Source organism: Eubalaena glacialis, chromosome 9 (genome assembly GCF_028564815.1).
Source record: "Eubalaena glacialis isolate mEubGla1 chromosome 9, mEubGla1.1.hap2.+ XY, whole genome shotgun sequence".
Lineage (NCBI taxonomy): Eukaryota > Metazoa > Chordata > Mammalia > Artiodactyla > Balaenidae > Eubalaena > Eubalaena glacialis.
The window spans coordinates 84,029,865-84,046,556 of record NC_083724.1 but is presented as its reverse complement, the minus strand read 5'-3'; the positions used below and the strand labels follow the sequence as shown (position 1 = coordinate 84,046,556).

At 36.2% G+C, this 16,692-nt stretch overlaps 1 protein-coding gene across 6 annotated transcripts in view; it reads left to right on the top strand.

The window, feature by feature from the left end:
• The window catches only part of KIF27 (kinesin family member 27), a 95,599-nt gene that overhangs the window by 5,193 nt on the left and 73,714 nt on the right, over nucleotides 1–16,692 (top strand). For 4 of the 6 annotated variants that reach the window (XM_061199291.1, XM_061199293.1, XM_061199292.1 and 1 more), the window contains exons 2-4: nucleotides 1,631–2,015; nucleotides 7,936–8,136; nucleotides 11,214–12,157. In XM_061199291.1, the coding sequence (XP_061055274.1) occupies nucleotides 1,718–2,015; nucleotides 7,936–8,136; nucleotides 11,214–12,157 (1,443 nt within the window). In that variant the 5' untranslated portion in view covers nucleotides 1,631–1,717. Of the gene's footprint in view, nucleotides 1–1,630; nucleotides 2,016–7,908; nucleotides 8,137–11,213; nucleotides 12,158–16,692 lie in introns of those variants that run through there. The other 2 variants (XM_061199289.1, XM_061199294.1) reach the window with 2 other exon arrangements.

Genomic DNA, 16,692 nt, shown 5'->3' with positions numbered 1-16,692 from the left:
ATTTGATTCTTTGTAATGCTATTGTAAACGGAATTGTTTTCTTAATTTATTTTTCAGGTTGTTCATTGTAAGTATAGCTACCAATTTAATTTTTTTAAAACATTGTCCCTGCAATTTTTAAAAAATATTTATTTATTTTACTTTTGGCAGCATTGGTTCTTAGTTGTGGCACATGGCATTGTTCGTTGGGACGCACAGGTTCAGTAGTTGGGACGCGCAGGCTCTAGAGTGCATGGGCTCTGTAGTTGTGGTGCACGGGCTTAGTTGCCCGTGGTGTGTGGGATCTTAATTCCCCGACCAGGGATCGAACCCGCATCCCCTGCATTGGAAGGGGGATTCTTTTTTGTTTGTTTTTAAAAATAATTTATTTTATTTATTTATTTTTGGCTGTGCTGGGTCTTCATTGCTGCACGTGGGCTTTCTCTAGTTATGGTGAGTGGGGGCTACTCTTTGTTGCCGTGCGCGGGCTTCTCATTGCAGTGGCTTCTCGTGTTTCAGAGCACGGGCTCTAGGCTCACAGGCTCAGTAGTTGTGGCGCATGGGGTTAGTTACTCCACGGCATGTGGGATCTTCATGGACCAGGGCTCGAACCCGTGTCCCCTGCATTGGCAGGCAGATTCTTAACCACTGTGCCACCAGGGAAGCCCAGAAGGCGGATTCTTAACCACTGGACACCAGGGAAGTCCCCCAATATAATTTTTAATGTATTAATTCCACCAGAGATCTTCAGAAATAAATACCATGTAATTTAGGAGTGGAACAGCAGTTTTTCTGTTAGTTTTGGCTATTTTTGAATAGAAAATTTAGTTTTAAATTTACATTGACTTATAGAAATCCTTAAAACTATTTTCATGGATTGATTTCTAACATTTGCGACAAAGAGGAGATGTTATTTTTCAGTACATAGCTGTAAAAATCTAAGGGTTTGCTTTGCACTACTTGTGTACATGTTCAATTACCCAATTATTTCCTTGCCTTATGTTTCTTTTTAATTTATTTATGGCTGAGTTGGGTCTTCGTTGCTGCTTGGGCTTTCTCTAGTTGCTGAGAGCGGGGGCTACTCTTCGTTGCGGTGCGCAGGCTTCTCATTGTGGTGGCTTCTCTTGTTGCAGAGCACGGGCTCTAGGCACATGAGCTTCAGTAGTTGTGACACGTGAGCTTAATAGTTGTGGTGCACAGGCTTAGTTGCTCCGTGGCACGTGGAGTCTTCCCAGACCAGGGCTCGAACCCGTGTCCCCTGCATTGGCAGGCGGATTCTTAACCACTGCGCCACCAGGGAAGTCCTTGCCTTATGTTTCTAAGTCCCCAATTATTCAATATTTAGATTAATGAGCTGGGAAACATATTACCACTATAGAAAGAATGGCATAATGGAATCCCATGCACTTATCACTTTGCTTCATCATTTACCAACTCAAGGCTCCCATCCCCTAGATTATTTTGCAGCAAATCCAGACATCATATCATTTCATCTATAAATTATAGGTATACTTTTTCAAGACAGATTTACTCTTTGTAGCTATCTTATATTAGAACAAAACCTGCTTTAATTGACTTTGCTTTAGAAGTTGCTTAGTTTATTAGGATAGGGAAGTCAATAACTAAATTTTGTTTTTATTTTGATTCACAGGGGTCCAGATCTTAGGTAAAATGGATGTTTCTCACACTAGATACTGAATATTAAGTAGAAAATCTATTTAGTAAAATCTAAGCTGCCATGGAAGAACTACCAGTAAAAGTTGCTGTAAGAATTAGACCTCTGCTGTGCAAAGAAGTTCTTCATAATCATCAAGCTTGTGTGAGAGTTATTCCAAACACCCAACAAGTTATCATTGGGAGAGATAGAGTCTTTACTTTTGATTTTGTTTTTGGCAAAAATTCCACTCAAGATGAAGTTTATAATACCTGTATAAAGCCACTAGTGTTGTCACTCATTGAGGGCTATAACGCAACCGTTTTTGCCTATGGACAGACTGGATCTGGGAAGACATACACCATTGGAGGAGGCCATGTTGGTAAGATTCTCATACTCTTTGACTTTTATTTGAGATAGTAGAAAGAAGCCGAAATACCACAGTGCCTGACACATAGTAGGTGCTCAGCATATTAACTGAATGAAATAATCAATAGGATAACAGATGTGTTCATAAGATCATCATCTTTGAAAGATTTGTTTTAAATATTGAAGTTTCATTAAACAATTTATGATTATATTTGCTTGAGGAAAGACGTTTAAGACAATGTTCAGTATTCAGCCCTTTGCTGTTTTTCCCCAGTTTTGAGATATAATTGACATGTAACTTGTATTAGTCCAAAGTATATAGCATAATAGTTTGATATATCTATATATTGCAAAATGATTACCACAGTAAGTTCAGTTAACATCAATCACCTCAGTTACATTTTTCTTCTTGTGATGAGAACTTTTAAGTTCTACTCCCTTAACAATTTTCACAGCTTGGTCACATACTTACAGCTATATTGTTTTTTTTTAAGAGGCCATGAATACAATTTTAATTCCTTAAGGGAAAAGGTTATTAAAGTTATCTATTGTCCTAAAATATTTTAGCTGCTCTAAAATACTTCATACCAAAAGAAATAGATCACCATTAGGAAGAGTTTTTGATGTTTTTTTCTGCTAGTTTAAAAAAAATTAATGTTCATTGTAAAAAGAATTGCAAGTGATGCTTAAGAAATCTAATTAAACAAATGAAAGCTCCTCTCATTCCCAGGAAATAACAGTTTGATGTATATATTCAGAGTCCTCTAGACATTTTTCTAGGTATATTACAAGTACTCACACATGTAGTTTTTTGTTTTTTTTGTTGTTAGTTTATTTGTTTGATGAGGTATTTCATACCTGTGACTCTGTAACTTTCTTTTTGCATTTAACGATATAAAATATCATTTCATTTCTTTCCATTTGGGTCATAGAATTTCACCTCATTTTTTTGGGCTGAACATATAATGTTCCATAGTTTGAATGGATAATAGTTCATCCATTCCACTATTAATGGACAGGATTAATGGTTGGTTTTGATTTTTACTGTTATAAAAAGTTACAGTGTATATATCTTTATACATTTAACTTTGCATCCATTTGTTAGTATTTCTGTAGAATAGATTCCTAGAAGTAGATTTGTTGAGTAATGGGTATGCACATTTAAAATGTGGATAGATACTGACAAATTATCCAAAAGGGTATACCAGTTTATATCCTGCCACCAATATGTGAAAGCCATTTATTTGCTCATATCCTTGCCAGTTACTGGAAATCATAAATCTGAAATTTTTTTTTCACTATCTGATAAGTGAAAAATTGCACTTTGTTGTTTGAAGTTACATTTCTTGGTGTATTTGTGAAAATAGCATTTTTGATTTCCCAGGCTATCTGTAAGACACCAATTCTGGGTCAGTCATCTGCTGTTTGATTATTGACCATGCAAATAATGTAGTTTTTTTCTCCAATAAATAATTTATTGAGCTTTTGCAGTGGCTAGAGTACCATGCTAGGCACTGTGGTAGATGAAAATCTCTTATTTTTCAATATGATGCTTATTTAAACTACTATTCATTTCCCTGCTTTTCAGAACCTTGGATTTACCAACTTTTACCAGGCGTAATCTTCTCTAAAAACTTTCATTTGCATACTCTTTAAATAGTGTATAAGAGCTAAATGATGGCTATTAAAGTATAAAACTTTACAGTTTTTCTCTATGAAATAGTCTTTCAGGAATATAAGAGTGACAGTGAAAATGTGATCTTTAGGTTACCAGAATACATTTTGAAGCTTTATTTGTAAATATTATTTGTAATTCAGCTTTTTTTTTTTTAAGTCTTTTGAGTTACTGTGCTTTGTTATCTGTTGAAGTGGGAAATGAATGAGCTATTTCTGATCAGCCTCATATTCTGGCTAATCTAGAATGCATATATTCAATATATGCTGGAGTTTATAGATAGTACTATTGGCTAGTTCCTGGAAGCTCTCCAAAAGGAATTTTCACTTTCTCTTGTACTGGAAAAACCTGCAGCTTCCCATATTTGCTACATGATGGCAATCAAAGGCGGTCCAAGTTAGTAAGGTTCAGATTTTCAGGATGTTTGTTGCCAAAAATCTGAACATTGGTAATCTTCAACTTGGAAGCAAGTTGTTTTTAAGGTTCATTTGTAAGCCACCTTTTTGTAGCTTGGAATATATTTTCCATGGAACAATGCTAAAAATGGTGGGCAGGTTTCTGAATTGGCCTACAGAAACTTATTTAACTTTAAGTCCAATTTATTCTTTTACTTATTCTAAATTTTATCTTGTACATTTTTTTTACTATTTTAAAAATTGTTAAATAAATAAATGTAAAACAAAATTTACCATTTTAACCATTTTTAAGAGTACAGTTCTGTGACATTAAGTATATTCACAGTGTTTTGTAACCATCACTGCTCTTTCCAAAATTTTTCATCTCCCCAAATAGAAGCTTTGTACCCATTAAGCAATAACTGTCCTCCCCCAGCCATCCCCTGGTAACCTCGAATTTACTTTCTTTGACTGTAAGTTTACCTCTTCTAGATATTTCATAGAAGTGGAATCATACAGTATTTGTCCTCCTATGTCTGGCTTCTGTACTTAGCATAATGTATCTAAGGATATCCTACATGTTGTAGCATGTATTGGAACTTCATTCCTTTTTATGACTGAATGATTTTCCGTTGTATGTATAAGTCATCTTTTGTTTATCCATTCATCTGTTGATGGACACTTGAATTGTATTCCCCTTTAGGCTGTTGTGACTAATGCTGCTGTGAACATTGGTGTACAAATATCTGAGTCTCTTGTATGCATTTCTATTCATTCATGTTATTGTGTTAATCTGTGTTCTGCGTTGCGGAAGTGATGGAGGAGAAGAGGCAGTGATGGAGGAGAAGAGGTGTAGAGATGTACCCTCCCTCATTCCTGGATTGAGGTCTTCGCTTGGGCAGAACTGGTCTTTCTGTACCTCTCTTCTGCATACGTCCTTTGTTGCCATTAGACCCTGGCTTGCTCCCCTGTCCCTTTCTTATGCCTGTTTACCCTCAAACTACCTGTACCTTTCCATCCCAGAAATCTCAAAACATGCTTTTTGGCTACATGTGAAGAAATATGACACAAATAATTTTTTTAAAAGGGTTCTTGCTAACATAAATGAGTTGCATTCCAATGATTGGGATTCTCCCCAGACCATAATAAATGATCTAAATAGAGATATTTTAGATATTTTAGGTACTACCTGTACCTATTTTGAACTTCACTGGTGCCACTTATGCCTATTGCATTCCTGGGGTTTTCAATAAATATTTTCTTATTAAATCTTTTATTTTTGCCTTAAACTGTTATATAAATATCATTTAGTTTTTTTCATTGTCGTGTCATTTGATTGTAAGCTTTTTTTTGTGCTGCTTCCAATTCTATACAGTATATTTAGTTTATTTTTAAGTTATTTATATTTAAAACTTTTATTTTTAGACTATATATATTTATTTCTAAAGGTAAAAATTCAGATATTACAACCATAAGATAAAAGTAAAAGTTTTCCTTTCTTTTCTCTCCCTGTTCTAACTCCCCAGAGGTAACCGCCATTTTTTGTGAATTTTTTCAAAAATATTCTTTGCATAGATATGTATGTTTTCTTTTATGCAAATGAATTTGCTCTGCAGTTGCTTCTTTTAACTTTATGGATCTTAGACATCTGTTTAACAATAGGTGCATGGTATACCATTGTTAACCATTCTCCTACTAATGGATTTATTAGTGTTTGGAATTTTTTATCAATTACAAGAAATTTTTACTGATCCTTATACAACACCTTTGGGTATGTGTATATGTATTTCTTTAGGACTATATCTGAGTCAAAGGGTGATCACGTTTCAACTTTTGATACTATTGATACTAATGTTTCTCCAAAAAAGCTGTGCTGGTTAACATTGTCATAGTATTCTAGAGGACCAATTTGCTCACCTTGAGGAAATGGGGCATTATCAAATTTAAAAATCATTGCTCACATGACATTTTAAACAGTGAATAATCATAAACAGTGATCACAGTTTTTCATTAATTACATTGATATTCACAATTACATTGTGAATACAGTTTTTCATCAATTACAATGATGTGATTTTTAATAGTATTTTAGTGTTAATAATTGAGAGAATGCTGGGTAAATCAGTCTTTATTGTATCTTAAAATAATTAGTTACCTTTCTCACTTTCCCTCTGTTTTACCCACTCTCGCTGCCATCCACCACCCCACTTCTCTCTGCTCCTCTTTGCAGCAGAACCTTGAAGGTATTATCTGTGACTTGTGGTGTCAGTTCTCCTCTCGGTCTTTCTTACACTCACTCCGTTCAGACTTTCACCTCCACTACCACTGACACTGCAATTGTCAAGATATCACAAATGACCTTCACTTTACTAAATTTAGTGGTCAATTCTCATCAAACCGGCCTTTCAGCAAATTTGATGCATGCTCTTCACTTGGTTTCCAGGCCACCACATTCTTGGTTTCCTCCTACTTAACTGGTCACTCCACATGCTCTCTTGCTGGTTCCTGATAAGTGAACCAACAAATGATGAAGTGCCCAGGGCTCAATCTTTGGTAGTCTTCTCTTCTGACTCTCAACTTTTCCCCTTGGTCTCATCCAGCCCTATGACATTAAATACCATCTATATATAGCTTCCAGTTTTTTACCTCCAGTCCAGACGACTGTCTTGTACTCTAGTCTCATATATCCAACTGCCTATTCAACCTTCCCAATTGTATCCCTAATAGATACCTCAAACTTAATAGGTCAAAAAATGAACTTCTGCCATTTTCCCCTTAAACCAACTCAACACACACTCTTCCCTATATCAGTTGATGGCAACTCCACTGGCTCAAGACAAAATCTTGGAGTCATCCTTGACTCATCACTTTCTGTCACATTCCATATCCAATCTGTCAGGGAATCTTAATGGCTCTCCCTTCAACATAAATCCAGAATCTGGTCACTTCTCACCTTTCTCTGCTGCCAACCTTATGTCACCGTCATGTCCACCTCTCCCCCAAACCCTCTAGACTCCTGGATTAGTGCACTGGTCTCCTAAGTGGTCTCCCCACTTCTGCCCCTACCCTTCTATGATTGAGGCAAAACGCAGCAGACAGAGTGGTCTCTTTTAAATCCCAAGTTACTGCTCTGCTCCAGTGGCTCTCATCTCACCCAGAATAAGACCTAAAGTCTATCGTGGTCTCCAAGGCCCTACATGGTCTTGTTTCTGTCACCTCTCTGACCTCATGCCCTGCCACTCTCCCCTTGCTCCCTCTGCTCCAGTTACAATGGCCTCCTTGTTTATGGATCACACCATTTTAGCACCTTTGCGCTTGCTGTTCTGAGACATTCAGATACCTACATGGCTCCTCTGCCACCTCTTTCAAGTTTCTGCTCAAAGGTCAGCTTCTCCGTGATGCCCACGCATCGTGACTTTTCTATCTAAAGTTGCAAGCACCTCCCATCAAATACACTTACACTTCCAGTCCCCTTTACCTTGCCCTATTTTTTTCTCCAGGCATACTTAATGCCTTTTAATATACTATATAATTCACTTATTCTTTTTTGCTGTTGTCTGTCTCTCCTAGTACAGTTCCTTAAGGGCAGGGATCTTTTCCTTGTTTTGTTCACTGATGGTTCCCAGGGTCCTAGAATACTGCCTGGCACAGAGTAGGTACTATATAAATATTTAATGAATGCATGAATGAAGTTTGAGTAAGAGCATGCATGTGAAAACTTTCACTTCTGAACTTTATAGAAAAAAATGTTTTATTTTTCTATTTTAAAAATTTATAATAGAAATTTGAGAAAATAAATTTATTGATTGTAGCTTTTCTTATATCTTAAATTTCAGATGTGCTTTCTTTCTCTAAATTTTCAGCTTCAGTTGTGGAGGGTCAAAAAGGTATCATTCCTCATGCTATCCAAGAAATATTTCAAAACATCTCTGAAAATATTAGCATTGACTCTAAGGTAAAAGTGTCTTATATAGAAGTATACAAGGAAGACCTAAGAGATCTTCTAGAATTGGAGACATCTATGAAGGATCTTCACATCCGAGAAGATGAAAAGGGAAACACAGGTAAAGTAGCCTACTTAATTGATAGTCTTCATTAGCAAATGAATATGATTTAATTCAGTTTCTGGATATTTTCCAAGGATTCTTTAAAAACAAACATAGAAACAAAATGCATTTGTTTTTGCTTTTAAATTGAATAGCTTATTGATTACCAGTAGCAGTTAACGCACCCAGGTGAAAAGTAGAAGTTCAGGGTGGTTGGTAAGATGAAGTTATTAAGGTGTAATTCCAAATACAGATGACCCTTGAACAATGTGGCGGGGAGGGTGGCGATTAGGGGTGCCGACCCTCTGCGCAGTCAGAAACCCAAGTATAATTTACAGTCGTCCTTCTGTATCCACAGTACTGCCTCAGCGGATTCAACTAACCTCAGATTGCGTAGTACTGTAGTATTTACTATTGAAAAAAATCCACATGTAAGTGGACCTGCGCAGTTCAAACCCGTGTTGTTCAAGGATCAACTGTAATTATTTCCTATAATTGCCACCTCCCCCGCCCCTGGGCTGATCTTAAGAAAGTGTGACATAGGCTAAATTAATTTTTGTACTTTTTTTTCTCCCAGAGTTACCCTGAGGTTGGGGATGGCTTCTCCCTTTGGTGTTTTGGTGTTCATCCAAGTTGATCCAAGAACTCTCCTTTCTTCCTTTCTGATTTTTGTCCCAGCACTCCTATTGCTTCCTCTTTTTTTTTTATTTTTTAATTTAGAGTTTATGTGTTTGCTCCTTCATATTGACATTTACTCGTCCTTTGTTGTGCTTCTCAAGGTCTGACGTTCTGTGCTGCCAACCTGTTAATCTCATTAAATATCTATTTGTTTGGAAATGGGAGAACGTTAGAATGGGAAGGTCAAAATACAAGTATTTTAAAGAATAACACTTTCTGATTTTCTGACTTAAAAGGTAGTATGTTCAACGTAGAACATTTTGAAAACATAGTAAAGTATAAGGAAGAAAGTTAAAGATCATCTTTAATCTCAGAACTCAGAAATAGCAACTTCCAATTTTGGTGTGTTTCCTTCCAGATTTCTTTTTCTACACACATCTGATTAAAAAAAAATACACTCACAACCCCACATATTGTATTGCATCTTATTTTTTCACTTAATATTTATATTGTAAGAATTTTCATGTCATTAAATATTTTTCAAATTTATGACTTCATGTGGTCATGCAATTTTGTCTTCTGAATATGTTATAATAATCGATTTGACTAATAGTCCATTGTTGGACATTTTGGTTGTTTCTAGATTTTCATGATTATTAATAACAATGACTGTTCTTCGATGTCTTCTCCTAAAAAACACATTTAGTGGAACCTTCCTCCTTCCTGGAGATGAAGGATCCTGGCAAGGGAGTGATTCCCTGGGGGAATTTCCTGGCAGTTAGGAAAGTAAGATGGCTCGCTCCTTCAGCAGCAGCCTGCAGGGGGCAGTAAAGCTCGCCTCTGTAGGCCCTGTCCTGGCAGCTCTGGCACTGCTGGATGTTTGAAGAAATTGGTTATTGTTTTGTTTTTTAGAAAGAAAGCATACATAGCACTTTGTGACCTTATTAGATAATTTTGTATAGTTTATCTTTTCTGGACGAAATCCAGACTGATGTTTTGAGCTTCTGTAAAATGTAATTATTGAGTGTTTTTATCTTTTATTAAAAGTTACCAAAAAAATACATGTTTATTGTAAAATAGACAGTACGTGTATACTAAAATAGATAGTATACACTATCACTCCTCATAAACTTAGTGATGGAAATACTCCACACCTGATAGCAATCCTGCAAAAATTTTGGTAGGATGTTAACAGTCTTAAGACAAATTACCACATATCTTATAAAATGTCCCAATTACAACCAAAATGCATTTGTTTGACACATTTATTGAGTTTCTCTGTATCAGGTGGTAGTTGGTATCCAACCTGGATGCTGCACAATTAGCATCACCTTGGAAGCTTTTTAAGAAATACTGATTTCTGGGCCCCACTTTTCACAGATTCTGATGAATTAGTTAAAGGTGGGGCGTGGGTGTTGGTACTTTCCCTTTTATAAAGCTCCCAGGTGATTTTCAGCTGGGTTTGAGGACCATAGATAGTGCTAAGCTATAGCCTAACATTAGAAAACTTTTAGAAAAGTTATACTATGCTTTATGGTTACATTGTTATATTTTATAATCACTGATCGTTTAGCACTCCCTGTTGTAGTACAGGTACATTAGAACTTTAAATGAACTGGGCTATTAAAAAAGGTGTCATGATGGAAACAATGCAAGAAAAATGAATATTTTTTAAAGAAACAGTGACATGACAAGATCTGATTAAAGAGGAAGCTTGGTGCTGTAATTCAAGCACAGACTTGGGAGGTTTACTGCTGTGATTCAAATCCCAAATCCACCTACTCCTTTTTGAAATATTTTTGGATATAAACAAATAGCACATGTAGTAAGCTTAGGTTATTTTGGGTTCTATTCTGCCGTTAAAATGAAACTTTTTTGCCTTTTTTGAATTGCCTTGCACTCTTATATTACGTAGGGGAAACCTGTTTTTAAAATGAATAAGCAACTTTATTTATATTGAAATTTTCATTTATCATTGGTTATTTACCAAAAACTTTAAACCTTAGGATGGCTTGAATATTAACGAAACTCAAAAGAAACTAATTTAATTTTAATTAATCTACTACTGATTAATTCTTTTGAGTTATATATATAATTAATCTATTATCTTTCAATCAGTATATTAGACTCTACAAATCAAAATACTGGAATAAAGAATTTTTCTTTTGTCATGTGTTTTAAAGAATTGAATGTGATGTGTGAGTCCAAAAAAAACCCACAGATTGTTTAAAACATACATATATATATGACATCTTTTAGAATTTAAACATCAAAATGAATGCCATCTATTGAAATAGTCCTGTTAGAAGATTATCTAAAATTATTTAATGATGTTGCTGATGTTACTTTTATTTTGAAATGCTATGAATTTTTTTAAAGGGACTGTCTTAGCTGGGCAGTATAAGCAAATGATAATTGTTGTGTGGTTAATTTAACTCTACTGGATTTTTATTAAAACTTGCTGTTGCTATTTTAAGTGATTGTTGGGGCCAAGGAATGCCAGGTGGAAAGTGCAGATGAAGTGATGAGTCTCCTGGAGATGGGGAATGCAGCCAGGCATACGGGTACCACCCAAATGAACGAGCACTCCAGTAGGTCACACGCGATTTTCACAATCAACCTTCGTCAAGTGATGAAAAATAAAGAGGCAGCTGAAGATGGATCGTGGTATTCCCATCAGGATATTGTCTCAAAGTTCCACTTTGTGGATTTGGCTGGATCAGAAAGAGTAACCAAAACAGGGAATACTGGTGAACGGTTCAAAGAATCCATTCAAATCAACAGTGGCTTGCTGGCTTTAGGAAACGTAATAAGCGCTCTTGGGGACCCACGCAGGAAGAGTTCACATATTCCATACAGGGATGCTAAAATTACCCGGCTTCTGAAAGATTCCCTGGGAGGCAGTGCCAAGACTGTCATGATCACCTGTGTCAGCCCATCCTCCTCGGATTTTGACGAGTCCTTAAATTCTCTCAAATATGCCAACAGAGCACGCAACATTAGAAATAAACCCACCTTAAACTTCAGCCCCGAGTCAGACCGTATGGGCGAAATGGAATTTGAGATTAAGTTGCTTCGAGAAGCTTTGCAAAGCCAGCAGGCTAGTAGCAGCCAAACTAGCCAGATCCATCGGGAGGGGACTCCTGATAAAAATAGGATCCATTCTCTTGAGGAGCAAGTTGCTCAGCTACAAGGAGAATGTTTGGGTTACCAAAATTGTTTAGAGGAAGCCTTTACCTTCCTGGTGGACTTAAAAGATTCTGTCAGACTAAACCAAAATCAGCAACACAAACTGCAGGAGTGGTTTAACGTGACCCAGGAGGTCACCTCATTCAGAGGACACCAAGGCATTGGAAACCTGGAAGAAGGACCACAGCATATTACAGTTCTCCAGCTGAAGCGAGAGCTTAAGAAATGCCAGGTACTTAGACACTACCTCTGTAAGTAACTTGTTTAAAGACTAAATTTATCTGGGCAAGTAAGAGTCGTTTTGGAATTTCAGAAGTTTTTTTGGAAAGGATTATATATAAAATCTTATTTGCCTTTACTCTGTTTCTTTCTCCCTTTTCCTATTGCTTTCTCCTCATAATTCATCACTTTCTTGGCTCCTCCTCCTTTCTCCTTCAAATGTATTTTAATTTGTTGTATTAATTAAGTAGGCTCTTGTGGGACTGGTCATTAATTTAGAGGATGAAAAGAAACACAGTTTCAGAACAAAATTAGGTTAAATTTTATTGAGTTTTTAATCCCTCTTTAGGTCAGTGCTTCTTGAAAGAAAAAAAGTACTTCATCCCTTGAGTTTGGTGTTTTGATTTTTTAGACAAACAAATAAATCATCATATTTGATAATATTTAAGGAATGTAGCTATGTACATGTATACATATTGTATATATGTATATTGAGTTGAAAATTACATTTTCCCACTTTTCATTTGAAAAACATTTGTTATTTAAAGATTATGTGTCACTGGGGAAATAATGGAGAATAGACATACCTAGTTCTGCTTATGTGGAGTTTGCAGTCTGGTGGGCAAATGGATATTCCACCATTTTTTTAAAAATAGGAAAACATACGTAATGACGGCTTTCTAGTTAGAAATCTTTCCTCAATATCTATTTGTATGTATTAGAAAGAAACCTCTATTACAGCAATTCTCAAACTTTTTGCTCACAAGGTTTCTTTACTTTCTTCAAATTGAGGTTCCCTAAAGAGCTTTTGTTTATGTGGGTTGTTATGTATTGCTATTTACCATATTAGAATTAAAACAACAAATTTAAACTATTAATTCACTCAGAACTAACAATAATAACCCGATTACATGTTAATATAAAGAACATTTTTTCATTAAAAATAACTATTTTCCAAAACAAAAAAATTTAATAACAGTGGAATTGCTTTATATTTTTGCAAATCTCTTTTCATGTCTGATTTAATAGAAGACAGGTGGATTTTCATATCTGTCAGCATGCAATTTGTTGCAATATGTTGTTTTAGTTGAAGTATATGAAGAAAATCCAGCCTCATCTAGATTTGTAGTTGGAAGAGAGGAATATTTTAATGACTTTTTCAGATAATTGTCGATATTCTTTCACATTACATCAAAACTCAACAAGCGGAAATTTCCTAAAGTTTACCTGCAATGTGGGATTTGAAACCATTTTGTTACATTAACATTCACTGATTTTTATCTTGTACTTTGAATGGATCTTTTTTCCACACATGATTTTGAATCAACATGCATTGGACACTTGAAAAATATTTGTTTACTAAGTTATGCAGATCTTTCAATGCTGACACGTTTCACTATACAGTATCAAAAAAATCACATTCCTTAATATCACCACTGACCTCACCTGCAAAGTCTTTAATTACTGGAAGCTGTCAAGTTTACAGTAGCAGAAGTGTTTTCCAAAATTCTAATTTTTGCATGAAACTTGAATTTTATCATTTGCAACAAATACTATTAGTTGTTTTCCTTGAAATGATGGTTCTGTCACACATACAAGTGTGAATAGTTTGTCTGTTGTTCTTTAGAGTAAAAATAGCACCCTATGAAAAATGTGGCTAGTTCAGCTTGCAACTCAAACAATTGCACAAGATTTTTTGCCCCAGATAACTATCACCCTTCAGTATACAGCACAACTACTTTATGCATACCTCCCATTTGACACATAGAATACTAAAAAAGTGCTCATGTGTTGAGATTTAATAAAATCATGTTTATTTCTTCATCAAGATATTCTTAAGTGAAACTGACATTTGTTGGTTTGTTTGTATTGTTAGTGCACAGCAGTGAAGAATACAGTGACTACCACTACAGTTTGGTAACACTTTCTTTATTCATACTAGAAGCCAGCAGTTTTACATATCATTGTTTTTGCACCATCAGTACAAATGACAACATGGTGTAAAAGGCAAATATCATTTTAGTATAACTAGGAAAATGGTTTTAACCTCATGGATACCCTGAAAGGATCTAAGGTTAATGCTAAAAGAGTCACTACTGAATACACTATGAGAACTGCTGCTCTTTTACAAAGCTTTGATCTTTAAATATAAGCATATAAAGTACTACTTTTAAAATCATGGATTTTATTTTTTTTAAAGGCAGTAACTCTGCTCTGCCTTTTTCTTAAATAGAGCAGGCCTGGCCCTTCCTCTTTGGTATAAGAAACTGGCAGAACATTAAGTACAGGTAATAGGAAGCTTGAACTTTGTGGTACACTATAGGAGTTGGTGGTAGAAAGCATGCTTCTAAGATGACTGATTTTGGAAGCCCACAAAACCCAGCTGCTTGGGGGTGAGATGGGTAGTAACCTCCTCTCTCCATCTGTTGGAAACTCTAAATTTAAACTTGCTCTAGATTATGTACTCTAGATTATGATATCCCAAAGATATTAACAGTCTTGAAAAATGGTACCATGATCAGATTGTTTTGGGAAATGCTAGATTGCAAAAAACAAACAGGTTTCTTAATCCAAAGACTTCCCAGAACTTTGAAAAATACTGATGTATATTATGAGTCTCCAGGTGAGAGATATAGCATTCAGTGTTTCCCAATTTAAAAAAATGGATTCCCTTTTTTGGTCTGCAATCTTCTAGGCCTAGTAATCTATGGATACCACTGAACAGCAAATAGACAAATGATTGGTGTCATTCCTTACCCCATATGTCTCTTTAAAAAATTGTTTTTTAAACTTCATTTTCTGTTCTTTTTTTTTCTGTGAGAGAATATAGTAGTTAAGAACATGGGTAACAAACTTCCAAGGTTTGAATCCCAGCTCCTCTGTTTACTAGCTCTCTGACCTTGGACAAATACTTAACCTCTCTGTGCTTCAGTTTCCCTACCTGTAAAATGGAAACACTAATAATAAGCTCCATTTAGGGTTGCTTTGAAAGCTATTAGAGCATTATTAGTTCCCATAAAGTGATGAGAAAGATGCCTGAGCTATAGTAAGGCTCAATACACGTTAGCCTATTATGATCTCCTCTCATTTATTCTTCATCTGCCTGGGCCTAGGTTATACATCTGTGGCAGCTAAGGGATTGGACTCAGTAGTTGTAGGTAGGGCCACGTGCCAGGGGTTCTGTGAAGGCAGCTCATCCCCTCATAAATACCTCTTAAGCCTCTTTGTTACTTTTCTACTCCATAATTTGAACACAAGAACAGTATGTGAACATGAATATACTCAACAGATAAACACTTTTAAATAAATAATAAACAATAAAACTGTAGTTTATAAAGTATATGTAAAAATATTTAAATACGCAGCACTGGGAGAGCAGTTACATTTTAAGCTTCTCGGATGGGCAATTAATTGCCCATAGCAGAGGGTATTAACTAATGAGAATTATAGTTATATTTTATTTTAGAAAGAGAAAAGTCATAAAGGTCATATAAATATATAGGGTTATAAGGACCATCAGGGTCATGCGTCCCCTCCTTATTTGGTCATTCAAAGATCCCAAGCAGGAGGGAGGGGCAAGATGGCGGAAGAGTAAGACGCGGAGATCACCTTCCTCCCCACAGATACATGAGAAATACATCTACACGTGGAACTGCTCCTACAGAACACCCACTGAACGCTGGCAGAAGACGTCAGACCTCCCAAAAGGCAAGAAAATCCCCACGTACTTGGTCTGAGCCGTGTGGATGAAAGGCTCTTGGTGCTCCAGCCAGGCATCAGGGCTGTGCCTCTGAGGTGGGAGAGCCAACTTCAGGACACTGGTCCACAAGAGACCTCCCAGCTCCACGTAATACCAAACGGCGAAAATCTCTCACAGATCTCCATCTCAACATTAAGACCCAGCTTCACTCAACGACCAGCAAGCTACAGTGCTGGACACCCTATGCCAAACAACTAGCAAGAGAGGAACACAGCCCCATCCATTAACAGAGAGGCTGCCTAAAATCATAATAAGGCCACAGACACCCCAAAACACACCACCAGACGTGGACGAACCCACCAGAAAGACAACATCCAGCCTCATCCACCAGAACACAGGCACTAGTTCCCTCCACCAGGAAACCTACACAACCCACTGAACCAACCTTAGCCACTGGGGACAGATACCAAAAACAATGGGAACTACGAACCTGCAGCCTGTGAAAAGGAGACCCCAAACACAGTAAGATAAGCAAAATGAGAAGACAGAAAAACACACAGCAGATGAAGGAGCAGGGTCAAAACACACCAGACCTAACAAATGAAGAGGAAATAGGTAGTCTACCTGAAAAAGAATTCAGAATAATGATAGTAAGGATGATCCAAAGTCTTGGAAATAGAATAGACAAAATGCAAGAAACATTTAACAAGGACATAGAAGAACTAAAGAGGAACCAAGCAACGATGAAAAGCACAATAAATGAAATTAAAAATACTCTAGATGGGATCAATAGCAGAATAACTGAGGCAGAAGAACGGATAAGTGACCTGGAAGATAAAATGGTGGAA